The sequence below is a fragment of the Channa argus genome, chromosome 23, assembly GCF_033026475.1.
Source record: "Channa argus isolate prfri chromosome 23, Channa argus male v1.0, whole genome shotgun sequence".
Classification (NCBI taxonomy): domain Eukaryota; kingdom Metazoa; phylum Chordata; class Actinopteri; order Anabantiformes; family Channidae; genus Channa; species Channa argus.
The window spans coordinates 2622167-2641562 of record NC_090219.1 but is presented as its reverse complement, the minus strand read 5'-3'; the positions used below and the strand labels follow the sequence as shown (position 1 = coordinate 2641562).

The window sequence follows — 19396 nt, the reverse complement described above, 5'->3', positions numbered from 1 at the left end:
TTAAATTCTAATCAAATCACAAACGGGGGGCTGTTTTAAAATCGCCACCACGCCTTCATTTTATGGAGTATCTTCAAATAAAGTACATCAGTGTGTTCATTGAAGCCTTTTGTCACTCACAGTTTTTGAATTGTTTCGATAGGACTAATACTTTTTCATATTTTGAGCATTTTGCGAGGCATAGTCTCAGCACTTTTCCAGCCTGCCTTTGCATTTGGCTAACATGACTCAGCAGGCAGGCAGCGGGCAGCAGTCATTGTCATGGTAACGGACACAGCTGCATGACGTCATGTAATCAGCCTCAGAGCTGTGTCCACACACTTTACCTGAGTTTTTCTCCCTCAACATACACAGTGGAGACACACACAGACACACACCCTCACAGACAGGAAATACCCTTTCAAAATAAAAGCCTTTCATAATATTTTATCCACTTTTTAGCATTTAAATGCTAAAATGACTTTGTGGTGAAGTTTCCCTACACACACCCTCACAGACAGGAAACACTTTCAAAATAAAAGCCTTTTATCGTTCTTATTTTAATTATTTAGCATTTAAATGCTAAAATAAGTTTGTTTTGAAGTCTCCCTACAGTGGACACACAAACTACCACACAGACACAGACAGGAAACACACTTTCAAATTAAAAGCTCTTTTCAACTTTTTAACAGTTTTTCAGCATTAAAATGGTTCCTTCATTTCTAAGTAGTTACTTCTAGCTTTTTTCTTTACACTTTAATAGCAACTTTTTTACTTTGCTTCTTTTTTTGTTTCTTTTAACTTTGGGAATATTTACCTTTTCCTTTGTTTCTTACTACTTCTTTCCACTTTTGTTAATCAAGTTGTTGCTTTTTCACTTCTTACTTTTTTCTTTACACTTTCAATAGGAACTTTTTACTTTGCTTCTTTTTCTGTTTCTTTACACTTTAAATATCAACTTTTTACTTATTTACTTCCTCCATTGTTACTTTCTACTTTTTTTCTTTTCTGAATTCAACTTTTCCTGGGATTTTGGATTTTTTCTTTTTCTTGTCATCTTCTTCTTTCTCTTTTTGTTTGTATTTATCTCTCTTCAGCGTTTGCGGCTTTGAACGTACAAACGCCTCTGCTCTCAGCAGCTTCTGAGCGGTCGGCCTCTACCGGGCGACTTAACAGCTCTCCCACGTAATTTCCTTGGAAATTGCCTTTTCTAGTTAGTTATAGTTATGCTTCTCCTCTCACCCTGCAGTTGTCACCACTGTATTTCATTAACTGTTTTCTCCCGTAGTTGTCTTTGTCCTTCTCTGTCCCCCTCTCTCTGTCCCTTTCTGCAGGTGTCCCCGGCTTTCAAGCTGTGTGTCTTCCAGCATGCAGCTACTGGTCCTACCAACCTGCCAGATGTTTTGTTGTTGCTTTTTGGTGCTCTTTTCTTTTCTCTCTTCACTTTCCACTCACCCCAACCGGTCAAGGCAGATAATAATCTTGACTTTATTCTGTAAAGTGCCCTGAGATGACATTGTTGTGAATTGCCGCTATATAAATAAAGCTGAATTGAATTGAATTGAAATAGAATCTTTTTATGATAATGAATAGAAGACCTTAAACTAAGCAGTAACTTAGATGTCAGATAAATGTACTGGGGGATAAAGTGTAGCATCTTCTTCTCAACTATAGTGTTAAGTGTAAGTTTAAAATACCATAAAATATTATCAAGTACAGGTTAGACAAAATTATTAAGTGTAAGTACTTAAATGGATGTAAAGATCATGGTGCAGGGTGCATTCTTTGTGACTCACAAAATAACATGTTAATAATTTAACATTGTTGCAATAATAAAGAAAGTGACTTAATGTGTGGGATAGAGTGCTTTGATAAATCTAAACTCATAATGAAGTCAGACTCAAACAAAGCTCTTTGTGGAGTTAATGTGTGAGGAATGATAATGCACCAGTAGAGTAGTCTGCTCCTTAAGAGAGCTAAATTTATCATTTGGGGACAGGGAGGCAGCTAACAGGCGACAGGAAGACTGGGACAAAGATGAGCTGAGAGAGCTTCAGGCTGTATTTCACAAATCATGGTGTGTGTCTCTAACACTTACATCCCAGTACGCTGGAGCTCAGGGCCACCGTGTCCTCCATGTTCCTCCGACTCTCCAAGATCTGTCACTCCATTGGGAACGGGAGGAATCTTTCGCTTTTCCTGTGTGATTAAGATTACTGTCAGTCAACAGGATGTTATTGGTCTACATCACATGCACAATAACAAGGATCCATTGCACATAAACCCCACTAAGTCAAATATTCAGTCACACCAAAAGTTATTTCTAACGCAGTTTTAATCAAGATTAAAAGACACATAATTGATTTTTTATCCAAGAATCCAGTATACTCTGGTACATAATGATCTGCATTGCAGTCTAACTCGGTAGTAGACCATTAATTCACCAAAGGAACTTAATGAATAAGACTAAAGGACAAACAAGACCTGAAACAACCTCACAATTTTTTTAGCTTTTGTACTTCTGCAAAATTTCTCTCCTAAACAAGATGGTGGATCACTTTTCAAAGTAGACCAAAATAACTAATGGAAGTATTCTAAAAACTAATGTTTTAGAGAGGATTGAGAGCAGAACCCTGGGGAGCGGCTTCAAAGCACAAAGTGCAAAACAGTTGAGATTAGAGGAGAACACAGATGTTTAAATTTCTCTCAGCAGACATTACGATGCAGAAAGAGCTCACATTATGAAAGCACAGGGATGTATTCAGAAACTGCACAACCACAGCCACAAAATGAGAAGTCTTGTGGCTTTTGAATGGCACCCATAGAATGTGTCATTCTATACAAATAAGCAACAACAATAAACAAAAAGTGTCCTATCTTTTCTCATTTTCAAGCAGAAAGGAGCCCACCTGAGAGGGCACATTTTTGGGAGGCTCAATCCTGATGGAGGGATCCCACTCTCCAGGTGGTAACACCGTAACCTGGTCCAGAAACTCATCAATGCCTGCCACCAGGTCATTCCTGTCTTTGGCCTTGTATGCAACATCATGGAAAATCTACAGAGAACAAACAGTAAAGGGAAAGACAATGATTTCAGTAGTTATTGTTTGAATAGTTAGCTCTTATGTTATGATGAATGGCTGCACTTTTGATTTACAGTGGAAAATGTAGCGACTAAATACAGTATCAATGTATCTGGTAAGAAACTAAAAACCAAATATTTAGAACATTACCATATAAATAAATCCACAGAGGAAAAGGCTGTTTTCAAGGTGTCTGTTTCTCATAAACAGTATAAAACAACTACTTTTTTAAGTAGGAGTATTATTCTTGCACACTGGAGATGAAAAGAAAATCACATTCCCATATATGATGAAGTAGGTTAACATCTCTTCTATTTTCATACATCCCAGAGGACAGCTGCCAATGAAAAGAAGGCAACATCTGGCTCTGATGATGATGGTAACATTAGCTCATAGCTGCACTGTGAGAAATCCTGTTACACTCTGCTGATACCCAGATCTCTATTTAACACAGGTTAAAGGTCCGATACCCTAATACCTTATATAACCAGAAAAACTGTCCAATATTTATTATTCCAGGTTAGGGATACAGCTATGGGTATTTGACCCTAAATATTTGACCTGAAACTTCCTGTGATACCTACATCTTTAGTGCCTGTTGCTCTTTATCAAACTTTCTAGAGTAAATAATATACTTTGAAGGTGGAAACTACATTTACTCACGTTTCGTACGTAATTACATATTTGAGGTTCTTGTGCTTTACTATGTTGCATCTTAAACTTGTACTCCACTGCTTATTACAGGGACATATTGAAATTCGGTCAGTTTTTAAAACCTGATCTATTATTCAGTGTAAAAAAAAAATGTTTGTATTTAAAATGAATCAGTTTTTACATTTTGGTAATTTGACATTTATCTACTTTCTCTACTACCATCGGTATTGCCTAATCCTAGCCACTCAGCCTTGTTGCCTAATTCATCATGTTGGACATGTGGGTCCATCTTCTGCCTAGATGAACAGCTTCTGACTGAATAGTGCCATGAACTGCATCATTGTTTTTATTTCAAGATACAAATGCTCATTTCTGGATCATTTGTTTAGTTCATTTATGTTAGAAACAGGTTGACATGTGGTATTTTATGGCATGTCAAACTTATTATTAGGACTCAGTTACAGTACATTATGATATATATCTATAATATATGTAACAATAAATATTGCAAATCAGCTCTATCTTATCAAACAACAAAAGCCTCACTTCATCTGTCATCAAGGTAGCAATTGATCGGCCAATTTCATGATACTGTGGACCCTTTCCCAAAGGGCCAAGGAGGATGAAAAGAAACCTGTTCAACACAAAGGAAAACAGATTCTTGGTCAAAGTCAGCCTTTTCTAATGAAGCATTTAAGGTATTATCATATCATATGTCCGGACACAGAATATGGAGAGTAAAAAATGGAGATGAGCAAGAGATCTCAGGATGAGCATTTTGTTGATAACCTGGTGGTGATGGGAACTTCAGCCAGGCCATTGAGCAGCACAGCAGGTGCCAGGCGGATGAAGGCTACCACAGGGCGGTCTAAGAATTCCAGTTCGCCCACCAGGACATTAGATGCCTCAGCACCAGGAGGGATCTTCTTCATGAAGTGAAGGTCAATCTGTAAGACAGAAAAAAAAAACTATACTAAATTCTGGGGGAAAAATAGTTTATCTAAAAATAAGAGTATTAAAATGTGGCTTGATGTAGAGGTAGGCTGATTTAAAGAGCACATTACAAAATCCCAAATCTTTGAAAAAAGTAATACCTGGATTTGAACCTGCTGAATAACAAAACAGTTTCCCAGGCCAAGAGGCTTAAAGTGATCATTTCACAGTTTAAATATACAGCACTAGTTATGATTCCAGCTATCTGTGCCCATAGATCAACAGAGGGATCAGCAGTGGGTCTGGTTGTTCACCTTGCTGAAGTCGACAGTACTGTTTTCTCGGCTGACGTCCTGTTTGGCCTCATTGTTGGATGGCTGGGACTGAGGTGAGACTGTCTGGCCTGTCAGGCAAAAGAGAAAAGTAAAAGCATGTCAGTTCAAGTGAGGCTCAGCTTATCACAACACTACTTTCCCACAGAGAGACAAAAGTCTCCGGTGAGCAACTACAAGGTACAGTTACACGCTCTGAAAAAAGTTATATAACAATGGACCCCTTTGTTGTGCTGCACCTTTATTGGTGAAAAGGTTTAGCCCTCGTGACAAAGATACAATGTTATATCTTTTTCAGAGTGTACCAGGTGAATTAGTTTAAGATCATCCAATATCAGTGGTGCAGTGGTGGTTTTAGGTAAACCTTAGGCAAAATATTTCCAAATCCACTTAAGTAAAAGGTGAGGTACAATCTTTACACATTTATGTGAAATTCGCATGCATTGGTGCTCATTTCAATAGCTTCAAATTATGTTTTGAGTTTGTTTTAGTATTGCTAAAACAGAGCCCAAGATTGTTCCTCATACAATTTCAGTTCAAGCAGTTTCTTATGATTTAAATGCACCAGTTGCAGCACATAAAAGCACCTAATGGAGAGCTATAAAATTTGGTTTTCTCAGGTGCTGGCTGCTTCGGTGAAGGTGTTGAAGTACTATCTTTATAGAAATAGTTTGCCACTTTGGGAAATATATTTTGTTTACTTTCTTGCTGTAAGTTAAAAGAGAAGACTGATACCACTCCCATGGCTGGGTATCTCTATGTCCAAATGTGAACATAGAGATGGCAGCCTCTAGGCCTAGGATCAGGGAACAGTTACTGGAACTCTCTAAAGGTAATAGTCCACCTGTCAGCACACTAAACCACACTACATAACAAGCTACATATTGGATCTTTTTTATTCTTTATGTAATAACTCTCCATAAATGGTAAACTATCATTTTACATTTTACATTTTTACTAATCCCCCAATTGCTGGTTCAATCCCCGGCTCCTCCAGACACATGTTGAAGTGTTCTTGAGCAAGACACTGAACCCCAACTTAGTTGCTCCCGCTCTCGTGTTAGCCAGATGCATAGCAGCTCCCCCATTGGTGTGTGAGTATGTGTGATTGTGAGTTTGAATGGGTCAATGAGAAGCAATGTAAAGCACGCTGAGTACCAATAGGTACAAAAGCGCTAAATAAGTGCAGACCATTTATCATTTACTAGTTTGTTACTATTGTACAGAACCAGTGATCGGTAATGACTATCTGCTGGCTGTAGCCATATTTAACAGACATATATGAGATTAGTCATTTCATCAAACCCAAAATGTCATACTGTTAGGGAGGTACACCTCTCTACTTACTGAGAGCTAGATCAGAAGAATGATACCACTCTAATCTATTCAAAATAAGGATGGAGCCATCGGCCCAGTAGTTCACCTAACACTTCTTTTATCAATTGAATAAATCATATATCAAAGAAACATAATCTAAGTGGTGAACTTTAAAAGATTTGCTAGCTCCACACACCCCCTCTTTGTGTTAGACTATAATAATCAACCTATAGCTCCATAGTTAGCTCATACATATATATGTGAGAGTGGTATTAATCTTCTTATTCAGGTCTTGGTAGGAAAACAAATAAATACAGTATATTTCCTAAAATGTTGAACTATTCATTTAAACAGCCATCCCAAATGCACCAAAATGAAGATTATTGTTGTTATTAAGTTTATAGTAAACAGCTAACACTATTAGTAATTGCTGACAATTAGAGTTATACATTTTGAATATGAGTGACAATGTTCCTAGAGTTTCAAGTTATCAAACATACCTTTGGAAAAAAGGGGAGCGTATTATCAAGAAAACTGGTATGCTACACATGCCCTGTTTTGCCACACATATGCATAATTCTGTTCAACTTCAATTTAAGTCTGAAAAGTAGCAGAAAGAAATTTGAGCGTCAGCTTTACATAGTGTTGGAGTTGTAGACAGACATGACACATAACATTAACAACATGGCCATGCCACAAAGCAAAATGCTTTGTTGGGTGGTGCAATCTTGAGTAGTATTTTTTTTTTAGGACATTTTATGGTTTGATAATTAAGGCCATTTACTGGTTAAATGAATGACAGACATGCAAACACATGCGAAATACAGCACAAACAAGAACAAGAACAAACACATACACAAACATGGAGAAACACAAACAAGAGGAGAAAATGAGATCTCAAATAGCAGTAAAACAGGAAGTCACGTATGGACACACTGGAAAGAAAACATGCAAAGGATTACAACATTATACATTAAACATACGTATATACAGTATTTACATAGAAGCACATTTTTTGTCATTAGTAAAGTCTAGAAAAGACTATATTCTTGCAAATTACATAAACGTAAGAGTGTGTAGGTGTAGATGGGTGTTCACGCAATTTGCTCACCATTCTTGTCCATGGAATGTGGCTCAGATTGCTTTTTGCCAATATCTGCAAAGGAGCGAACAATGGGGATGCGGTTTGCCAATTTCTTGTGGTTTTGGTGGTGGTGCTGTTTGAGCAGGGCCTCGCGGATTCTGATCCTGGCATCCGGGCCAAGAGTGCCTGATGCCTCATGCTGATCAAGAACCATATCTGAGAAGTAAAAATAGAAGCACAGCGAAGTACATAGGTTTCCCCATTAGTCTTTATTCTACATGTACAAAGGATACAGCTATTTGTGCTTGCTCCTGCATGGCAGCCAGTAATACAGAGCCAATTGGTTTCAACAGAAAGCAAAGCACTTCTGCTGATCGAATCATACCAAACCAGGTTAACAGATCAACAGATCTGTTAACGTTGAACAGATCTCTTCAACAGCACAATTTTCCCCAAACAGATAAACATTGTGTTGGCTGGCCTCAAAAACTAAAACGCATTCCCCATTCTTTTTTTAAATTCTGTTGAAAGGTAACATTATTGACCTGGCATATGTTGTTACAAAGCTTTAAAATTATTTTTCATTAAATAATGTTGAAAAGAGGGGTGGCTGTAGCTCAGTTGGTAAGGCACGTCCAGGAACCACAGGATCGGTGGTTCGATCCCCAGTCCTGGCTATATGTCAAAGTGTCTCTGGGTAAGACACTGAACCCCTAACAGCACATTCCCTTCCCAAGCTGTGCAGTGCTGGTCCAAGCCCGGTAGAAATTAGGAAGGGTTGCGTCAGGAAGGGCATCCGGCGTAAAAACTGTCCCAAATCAACATGTGGACAATGATCTGCCGTGGCAACCCTAACAGGATAAGCAAAAGGCCCTATAAAAACATGCTAAAAAGGCAAGGCAGGTTTATTGCATTGCACCTTTAAAGACAGGACAATTTAAACTGTCTCCATGTTTAGTTTTTTTAATAACACAAACCAGAATTTCAGACTGAACCGTTGATTGTAGAGTGTAAGCAGCATGTCTTCACAAGCAAGAAAAATATTAATCAGTGGCTTTCACCTTGTCCCTTCAGGGGACACCACAGTGAAACATGTTCCACATGTTGACTTGGCATGAGTTTTTTATGCCAGATGCCCTTCCTGCTGCAACCTTCCCATTTTATCCAGGCTAGGATCTGCACCAGGATGGCCCTTGGTGGCTGGGCAGTGCCACACCTGGTGGGCTGGGATTTAATCTTGAGGCCTTCTGCATCCGAAACCCAATGTTCTACCCATTGAGCTACCAGGCCCCCCCAAAATATGTGTACTAAAAAAGATAATGAACCTACGATAACTTTGAGCCTTTAACTTTATTTATTGTGAGTTCAATTGTGAACTCTCACAATTAAACTCACAATAAATAAAGTTAAAGTTTAATTAAGTACTCTTAAAAGTACATCTTTGTATCAGCTGCATAAATATGGCAGGCTATGTTGTTTTCTTAACCTTTTGTTGTCTACCTGCAATCTCCTCCAATGAGTTGGCCCTCATGTCCAGCATCACAGTGCCATTCATGATGCAGCTGCGAAGCTCGAACAGACTGTGTAAAGACAGAGTGGCTACATATGGCTTGCTCCACCGCTCTCCACCATCCTCAACATCTTCCTCAAACTTAAGCCACCTGTAAAAGACACCATACCAAAAACATCTTAACATCACATTGTGGTGTGTGTGTGTGTGTGTGTGTGTGTGTGTGTGTGTGTGTGTGTGTGTGTGTGTTTTAGGGTCAATTAAGATGTGATACGAGAGATGTGATTTGCCTAAGTGGGTTTGTGTGTGTAAGTAAATAACAATGAAGTCAAACAGCTGTGACAACAGCCCCTTAATAAACTTACAGTCGGGCAAACAGAAATAGTCTCAGGTGCAACAAAGAAAAAAACTTATCGGGCTAGACCCAGCCTGTGTGGCCAACTGCAGCATTGTACCTGGCTGTCTCTCTCCATTCAGCATCCTCACCCTCCTTCAGGCAGATTTCATCCAGCTCGGTGAATAGGGAATGGGGGATGTGTTCCTCATCACCATCCTCTGTTCCCAAGAGAAACTGCACCCTCTGAGCTGGTGTGTCTATTGCAGCCGATGGGACAGGGGGATATTTGGGAAGGAGGAGAAAAAAAAACAAGAAACATGTAAAATGAAAAATAGGAAGTGATATTTTGTAGTGAGAATGGTTTGAGGAAAATTCCTCTATAGAAATGCACATGATGTGCATTTTAAATCTAGTAAACTAAAACTAAATCTAAAAGCATCTCATAAACCTACCATGCGAGGGGGATTCTCGTCCATCATCAGTTGTGGAGTCCCTCTCCTTTGACCTCTTCCTGTGTCTATGCCCATGGTGACGATGACGTCGGTGTGACCTCCTACCTAAGGGTACATGAACCCCAATGTAGAGAGTGCGGTGACCTGAAGAAAACATAAAAGAGAATTTTTGAAATTGGACGCTAGTGGATAAATACCTTTAATTGTTGGCTTAAAGTAATAATTAAAAGATGTATGGACTTAATGTATGAAAAAATTATTAGAAAGATCTATTCTAAATATACAGTATTGTGGGCTGTTGTAATTAATAAGTAAATAAATAAATAGATAGTGGACTGCACTCATATAGTGCGTCTCTACCTTAGAGGTACTCAAAGTGCTTTACACTGCTTTTAATTCACCAACTCACAATCACACACAAATGCAGGAGCTGCTATGCAACTAACGCAGGAGTTCAGGGTCTTGCTTAAGGACACTTCGACATGCACCATTCTGGGATGGCTGCTCTAACTCTTAAGCCACATGATAATAAGCAAAGCAAAGTGTGAAATTATGAAATGAACCACCAGTTAACCTGGTATGCTCAGAGAGAGCTGGAAACATTTTATCATGTAAGCAAATAATAGGAAAATGGGATTTGGAAAAAAAACGGAGCAAGAACCAATCCATGTGGTACCCCTGAGGAAAAGAAGTGAGATATATTCTATATTCTATGCTCTGTTCTTATGGATGCAGTGATCTGCCACCTGTGAGAATTTTAAAATGTTATTTGTCATTTAACATATCACTCCAGGAAACAGTGTTAATTAGTAGTTATTAGTACAAGCAGGCAGGTGGGCTGTGTTGTGCAGCTATTTAGTCTTAGCTAACTGATGTTGGGTTTTAAGGCTGTGATTTGGCTCTTTGTCTACTTTGAGACAAAAAGTTTGTTAATAAAACATGATGTCAATACCATCAACTAATAATAATATTCTTTTCATATTGTTCATCACTTTACTGTTTATAGCAACATATTCATCAAAGGTTCTAAGTGTGACTAGAGTCCAATATGTTATCGAAGGCCTTTGCTTAAAGCCATTATTGCATCCCTTGGTAATAGAAGTTGGAGGACTAATCATATTCTTTAAGAAATAAAAATAAAGCACACTTGTAGCACACCCTTAACTCTCAGAAAAAAGTACAGTAATTCATGCATTGTACTATGGACTTTTAGCGCTTGACATATACCATTAACTAGTGTGATGAGCTTGGGACAGGTTGTGAAACAATTTTCCACCCAGCAATAGAAACTTGTACGTCAGCCAGAGTAAAACTACAAAAGCTATTGTCATCTCCGAAGAAGCTGAAATCGATATTGAAATTGGATGACTTCTATAATTAGGCGTATTTTTATTGGAATTTAATACAACACATACAGGCTGGGTTTGTCAACGGATATACAATGGGTTCATGTGTCTGTGTACGTGCACAAATATGCGTGCATCCACAGGGTCAGTATGAAGATAATGCGAGATGACTTTCTTCTCTTTTATTGCGGTTGAGTGGCCTGGCTGCAGCTTACTTCCCGACGGCTCTTGGCTCAGTGGCTGGACACAGACAAGACTATTGGACATCCGGTTTTCTTTATCTGCCTATTGCAACATATGAGGTGCCACAGTGTTGAGAATAATGTGACACCAAATGGATCAATAGCTGGGGCAATTGGGTGCTTAAAGGGTGCAATACAGGTGCTTTCTCAGAGGAAGATTTCTCAGTTTCCTATTTAATATTCTCCATTACTGGTACTGTTAATCAGACATTCTGCAGTCTTCACATAACTATACATAATTGTTTTGTCCTTTCGGCTCATTCCGTGAGTTCAGGGTCGCTACAGTGGATCATCTGCATGTTAATTTGGCACAGTTTTTTATGACGAATGCCCAACCCTCCCCAATTTCTACTGGTTGGGGCTGGTGCTGCTTGAGATGGGAAGGGGCTGTTAGGTGTCTTGTCTTCAGTGTCTTGCCCAGAGACACTTTGACATATAGCCAGGACCAGGGATCGACCACTGACCCTGTGGTCTGTGGACAACTGCCTTACCAACTGCACTACACCCCACCCACCCCGTAGAACTATACATAATACAAGTACTTTTCCAAAAACACACTAGGGCTGACATTAATCATAAAGATCCCAAGTACATACAGTACATAATGTGAATCACCTAAGAGAACAGTGAAACTTCATTTCTTCCACCTATAGGAATCCAGAGAATGTATTCAGGAAAACTCACCATATGCCAAAATGTCTATGTAGTTCGGTTTAGGTTTTAGGTTTTACTGCTACAGATGCATTCATCCACAGCAAAGTGCTGTTAGCGCTGAGTAAATTATGTATGCCACACCAAGAGAGACTGGCTTTGCACAGGAAGCACATTTCACAATAAAAGGCACATTTCAGCAGACAGGAACAATAAGGTAGCAGAGCAATACATAAGGAAAACAGGACTAGAGCTTGAAGGTTCATGAGTGGATGACTTTACAAAAATAGCTCTCCTCCTCCAGGCCTGCACGAATGCCGATGTCACAGAGTGTCTTTTCCCTTTTCTTCGTTTGCAATGTTCAGTGGCTTTTGATTAAGTCAAGGCTTGAATTCACGCAGTGATGTGTGACATGCTGAGTTTTGGTTTTCATATTCTTTTGTTTTTGTGTGTATTAATTTATGTCATATACAGTAACTGGCTCTGATGTAACAAACTAATTATCGTAGTTGCATTTATTAAAATACAGAATGACTTGATTTCATTGTGTCTAACATCAGAGAATCTCCTCTTGCGTGGTGCTGATGCCGCATTACCACAGCAACAGACAGAGAACTCATCATAGTTCCAACAATCATTTGAAATTGTGGTTCCATTAAAAAACTGAAAGCACCATGTACCGGCAGAATGTCAGAATCAAAGAGTGACATCTTTGCAGGCCGCCCTTGCTGAACGTTGCCTGGCAACAGAAATACAAAGGCTCGACATGTAGGATCTAATTGTACTTTCTTTTCACTTATAGCTTTGAAGTATTTTACATTTTGCGATTTCATTCTAGTGTTAGGTGTGTTATTTTTTGTAGATAGTTAATTTTTCTTAAACCTTTAGGTCTTTCTTATCATTATCCTCTTTTTGTCTAGCCACTTTAATCCAGATGAGATTTGAGTCGATAAAAATGTTGAATAATCACAAAGGCTACACCAAACTGCTGGGCTATAATAAAGACTGCAGAGACTAAATGGGGCTAAAATCTGATTTACTGAACAAATGGTTGTCCCCTCACTGATTTGTGATTCAATCACAGGCTCCTTTGGTCCTCATGTTGATGTATCCTTGTTTCTGCAATTCTTTAATTCTCTGAAACTCTACTGAAAGAATGGAATAATGTTGGAGGAGTGCATTGTCTAACATGTTCATCTATGTTAAGATTGGGTGACTATGAAAGCCACAGCATATAATTCATATAATTTTCATAGTCATCAAACAATACAGTGACCCCATGATAACGCCCACACCAGAAAAATCTATTTATTTATTCAGTTTTTTTTATTTAATTTGTCACCTTCTGTATCTTTTTTTAGCATAATAAAAAACAAAATAATTTTGACTGTAATTTTCTTATTTTTTGTTGTTATTGAGACATTGTCTGATCATCCATTTGTCGGTAGGTTGTTCATGTAGGAGGGAATAAAGTAGCAGCAGTAACAGTTAAGATACAGTCATGCTGTATAATACTGTAGTATAACACAAACAACGTGAAAAATTGATTTTCCAAAATATTTTTGCTCATTGCCATGGTTGCATTTTAACCAGAATTTTGTTCAAACTGTTCTGCTACTTTCAATGCATACAGTCATTTATCTTTGACTTTCTATATTCATTCACACTTTCAAATAACTCTAGAGTAATTTAGTTTTTTTCATCAGTTGAAGTTTTGGATTTGAAAGGGATTTTGGTTTTACTTAGCCAAGTTACAAACTCAGTGAAGCTTACAAAAAACAACTGCTTTCATGTTTACTCAGGATGCTGTTGATGCTTTGCCATTCCTGTTGCTGGTGCTGCTTTACAATGGATGAAATGCTGATGCAAACAGATGTGCTGAGAATAAAGCCTGTGCTCTTTGATGTTGTAGGACATCACATCACATCAAAACCTAGTGTCCCTTTGTAATGACTTAGACAGGTGGACAGACTAAAGAATAGAACAGTGCTAAATATACAAAAGTAACAACAACATCAGCTGACACCCTAGAAACCAGAAATTCTATTGTCTGCTGCTCCAATTTTGACTCAGGTTTACTAACATTATGGAGATACAATATTAAATGTTAAGTGTTACCTTCAAGTTCTTCCTTCTCAAAGTTAGTGTTGAGCATGGAGCGTGTTCCCCCGCGGTCCACCACTGCCTCCTCATCAGCTCTCTACATGACATAAACAGATGAGAGGCGATTACTCAGCAGATAAAACAGGAGTATACGCAGGTATAAAGGGAGTTGGCACATGAAACACACAAGTCACCACTTAATTAGTGTTAATACTGCAGTCTATCTGAGTACTTTCAAATTTCTCACTGCTGATCTTTAACTAGACAGGTTTCCGGACAGTGTTTGTGTTTAGGCTAAAAATCAACATTCACATTTCAAATAAAAGCTACAAGTAGTTACATGAGAGCACACTGCCCCCTGTGTAGTAGTAGGAGGTGTCCTGAATTAAATATACACTTCAGCAATATAAGGCTAACTTCCACTGACTGTTTCCATGACATCAAAACACAGCCAATTGCAATCTGAGAAAGCCTCGCTCATATCCTGAGTGCCAGATTACAATGTGTTTGAGTCATGGTTTTAACAAGAATGCTTCAGTGTGCATAAGCTTTTAAATAGTGTAAATGCTCCACACACACGCCACAAATGCGCCACACACACCTCGTCTGGCAAGATGAATGTCTTGGGAACTAGAGCAACTGCAGACCCAGGATGTTTAGAGTGGAGGGAACAAGGACGGCTGCTAATGGATGCAACATAGTGCTTTTCTAATTATTTCGTGCTATAAATAGCACTGACCTTGAAAACTGCAAAAAAAAACAGCAGCCATCTTTGAAAGTTCTGCTTACTAGTATTAGTTGAAAACACTGGCTTGTTATTTGCTGTTTTCAATAGTTTCTTCTAGATGGAAAGGTACACATAATGTGGTCCTGGTCCATGCAAAATTAAGACCAAAACCACTGGAGTCTGCAACAATCAGAGTTACAGTCAACAATTTAGATCATTTTAACATGGCACAGCATGTCAAATCAACTCTAATAGTGGGCCCATGACTCTCCAATCAACACTTCTTAACTCAAAATGTGCATCAGTGACGTGTCAATATACTAGGTTTTAGCAGTAATAACAAGTAGCATGTTCCCAGTCACGATCATTTCAGCTAGTGGACAATGATATTGATAGTTTTATCTTCGGTAAGAGAGATGGCTTCCTGTTGTTGTACGTATCAAATTCAGAACCTTGCTGCTCAGGGAGCTGCACAACAACACTAACACCAGTACAAAAAGTCGTCCTACGTCACCTTCTCACTCCTGTTCTGTGTTTCACTCATTCTGTTCCCATTCTCTCACTGAGTGTGTTTTTTGTGAGTCTAGTGTTTAACATTTAGATCATGTTCTGTGTTCTTTGCCCTCCTGATGTCCTCTGTGAGTTAGTCTCCTGACTGTGTACTTGGGTGTACAGGTCATTTGTTGTTGTTGTATTTTTACACACAAGAATTGTGTATTCCAAGCTTTAACGGCCACATAAGTGCAGTACATGTACTCAAATACTGTTCCTAAATAAAATTTTGAGATACTTATATTTTCTATTTTATGCTACATTATACTTTTACTTCATTAAGTTTGAGAGGAAAAATGTGTACCTTTTACTCCAATTGTACTTGAACATATTATATACAATTTTTTTTTTCAAATCAGTTAATTACAGTTAATTCGTTTTAAATATAATTAGCAAATATGTTTCCTCCAGGTGCTCCAGTTTCCCCACAAATTTGAAAGATATGCATTTGTTGACTCTACATTGCCACAGCTGTGAATGACAGTGTGAATGGTCTGTCTGTATATGCCTATCTGTGTTAGACCTGAGATAGACTGGGGACCTGTCCAGGTTGTACCCGAACTTTTGCCCTATGACAGCTGGGACCACTGCTACCGTCAACAGAATAAGTAGTTACAGATAATGGATGGTTGTTATTGATTGTAAAGTAGTTATTATGCTAATTATCAGAGTATCGATTTGTGGGATTGCTAGTATTACTGCTTCCTAGAAAGTAAAATCAGAATAATATTTGAGCATTGCCACTGATGTTTGCCTACTTTTCAATCATTCTGACTCTCATTTGTAAGTAATTAAACTATTGTTAACTACTAACTAATTACTTTAATACCATTATTTAAAGTAAATAAATGAAAGGTGAATGTATATAAATACATGAATATGAATGATAAAACACTATGTATATGAATGGTATTTAATTTTCCTCTGACTCCTCTGCTTCAAAAACTCATCCAAATTACATCATCTGATGTGGAAATCTCCTCCAGGTGACATCATCCGAAGGAGATTCAGATGATGTCACCTGATGTGAAACACTCAGATGAGTCACCCTTTAATGCTACTTTACCTACTCATAGTTTCAATTTCCATTTACAAACATTTTAAAAGCAATTAAACACTATTTTAAGTTACAGGGAAAGTTACACTTATATATACCGTTTTATGAAAAACAAGAACAACTGTGCCTGAAGTACTGGATGGAAGAGCAAGTATTAACAGCATGATTTTGGTCCCATATTGTGTTCTTTCCCAGTATAATCTGACTTGGATATCCCTCTTTGCACTTCAAGTGATTAAAAAACATAAACATTGCATCAGAGGATGTTTTGTAGTACAATGGGCCAGCGATCCTATGATAAAACAATCACCAAACATAGATGTGCAGCATGGCAGTGAAAAAAAGGTTTTAAGATCACTAACATTCCATCTTTATCTATAAAGAATGCTTAAATTATTGTATTTTATTACTGATTCTATCACACCTCGTCTGTCACATCGACATACCATCATTGGGGCAAAGGTGGCCTAGAGGTTAGAGAAGCGACAGAAAAGCAGATCACAGATTCTCCTCCCAGACCAGCGAGATTACAGTCTAGTTAGTACAAGTGAAAAAGCATCAGATAGAATTATATCAAATACCAAATTTTCAAATATTATAAATTGCCTTGAAAAAGAACACCCATGTTCAACTTGTTAACAGAAATATAAAATCATTAGTCACCGTGCAGAATTCCTTATGCTGACTGGAGGATTTTAATCAGCAGCTTTTCAGTCAGCGGGAGGCTGCAGTCTACTGTACATAACTACATTCATAAATAAATGACATAGGAGACATGTGGTATGCTAAAGCCAAAAGTGGCTGATGTTGGACATCATTCTGTGATCGCCAGAGATTAAGCAACTCAGGGTACGTCACTCTCTCTCCCACACACCACACAGAAAACGAAACACATGCCCACACATGGACAAGCATGTGAGGAACAAGCCGGCCCATCAAAGCAGTGTGTGAACAGCTGCTGAGAGCTGACATGGTGGGCTTACTGTACACAGGGACATTAACAGAACAAGTAAACTTACTCACATAGACATGTGTGCACACATACAAGCAATGCACACAGGCCCTGATGAGGATTCATTATGAAGTCCCTGTAGGGAGACTTCCCTAGATTTCCCATGGTAAATGGTTAATGCTAATCTGAAAGACATTTCTCTACGTTAATTTTGTCATTGTTCATGCCTCTGCATTCCAATTGAATCTGCTCCAACTCTCTGCAGACAGACTGTCCACTGCATTCTATTTACAGAGTGAGGAAGCACGGACATAATGAGCACTTGAGACAGGAGAGGTCCATTGCCAGGGTGGCAAAAAGAGGGATAGGCCTGACAAATCAGCCTGTTAATTATAAATTTCCTTTGAGTTATGCCCTCATGGTGGTGATGACAGCAAAGACGTTAGAGTTTGTGACAAGCCTGGGAGAACAGCAGGGGCTCGGCTTGGACCGGCACTGCTGGCTGGCCCTAAAGGTCCCCAGGGAAACTCTCACAATCTTGGGAACACATTGTTTCTCCCTGCTGTTCACAACCCATGAGAATTACACACATCTAAAGTAAGGTAGCATGTAGTTCAAAGCTCCAGGAAAACTACAACCTGGGGCAACAAGAAGAAGATTTCATAACCACTGTGCCTACTAACATAGATAATGCATAACCTCCTGTCTGTCCAATACACATCTTACACATATTGTTTCAAGCCCCTCTGTATCTATTCTCATCTCTCCTGCATCAGTACTGCAGTAGCCACTGCACCACTACACTGTACTGTTTATGACTGTTTTGAATTTCCTTCAGTGAGGAAAAAATAAGCAACATTTTCATAGAATGTACTGTACAATGCAGTGACTAGTTGATTTGCTGCTCAATCAGCTGCATTTAATATTTATGAGAGTTCAGAACACTGAAATGAATAATGTTTGCAAGTTTTTATGAGCCTGTGGCCTCACTGAGAAAAGTCTATATGCATAGGAACCATCCATACTGGGTACTAACAGGAAACTTATAACTCATCAAATATGAGAAATATGCAAACACTTCTTTTAAAAAAGTGTGGGCACAGGTGATTGACAGATGATTCGCCTCAGGAAGGTAAGTGGTCGTCCATTAATCTTGCAGTTGTTGGTTCTATCCCCGGCTCCTCTGGTCACATATCAAACTGTCCTTGAGCAAGACATTGAACTCCAACTTAGTTCCTCCTGGTGAGAGTTGCCCAGCTGTGTAGCAGCTCCCCCATCTATGTGTGTGTGATTGTGAGTGTGAATGGGTGAATAAGAAGCAGTGTAAAGCACTTTCAGTGCCAATAGGTAGAAAAGCGTTATAGTGCAGACCATTTCACCATAGCAACAGTTGAATGCAGTTTATAGATTACACATTTTTTACTTCCTTTGTTGTCCTTTCATTTTTAACATAATAGTAAATAAACCAGTTACAGCTACTGTACCCGTATTAAAAGTAACAGCTCATCATTAATTCAGGTTGATCACAACTGGGTATCATCAACATATGTTGTCAAACCAGGTGCTCCGTGATGCAGTGGTAGAGAAACAAGATTAACAGATGCATGAATAACTCACTCATATAAAACTTATATAACTTAAACCTACTTAAACTTGAACCAGTGGAGGTTCTAAATATGTGCCACTCTGAAGCTCAATTAAAAATTTGATTCTATGTTCAGAAATGTCCTAATGTCGATGTCCTTTGCATTCTACCACCACACGTGTAATATTCCACCGTAACCACATGTCTCTAAACCCGGAGCAGTTCTCTTCACTGCTCTTTGCAACTCTGCCCCCACCACAAGACCTCTCCACCCTCGATACAGATGCAGCCACAGACAGCCTCTGTAATACATTCTCATCATGTCTGGATAGTCTCTGCCCCATGTCCTCTAGACCTACTCGTCCCTCAGCTTCTAAACCTTGGCTCACTGACTGGATCCGTGAGCAATGCACCACGCACAGGAGTGGTGAGAGGAAGTGGCACAAATCCAAGACTCCATCTGCTCTTGCCGAGTATCATGGCCTGCTTGTATATTTTTT

The 19396-nt window shown here is 38.8% G+C and overlaps 1 protein-coding gene across 3 annotated transcripts in view; it reads right to left on the bottom strand.

Annotated features, from left to right (window-relative positions):
• LOC137108371 (sodium-driven chloride bicarbonate exchanger-like) overlaps positions 1 to 19396 on the bottom strand; it is a 48546-nt gene that overhangs the window by 15356 nt on the left and 13794 nt on the right. For all 3 annotated transcript variants that reach the window (XM_067492846.1, XM_067492844.1, XM_067492845.1), the window contains 10 exons: positions 14039 to 14120; positions 9682 to 9825; positions 9348 to 9486; positions 8883 to 9043; positions 7410 to 7598; positions 4964 to 5052; positions 4506 to 4663; positions 4263 to 4350; positions 2889 to 3035; positions 2078 to 2178 (listed from right to left, as the gene is read on the bottom strand). In XM_067492846.1, the coding sequence (XP_067348947.1) occupies positions 2078 to 2178; positions 2889 to 3035; positions 4263 to 4350; positions 4506 to 4663; positions 4964 to 5052; positions 7410 to 7598; positions 8883 to 9043; positions 9348 to 9486; positions 9682 to 9825; positions 14039 to 14120 (1298 nt within the window). The remainder of the gene's footprint in view (positions 1 to 2077; positions 2179 to 2888; positions 3036 to 4262; positions 4351 to 4505; positions 4664 to 4963; positions 5053 to 7409; positions 7599 to 8882; positions 9044 to 9347; positions 9487 to 9681; positions 9826 to 14038; positions 14121 to 19396) is intronic.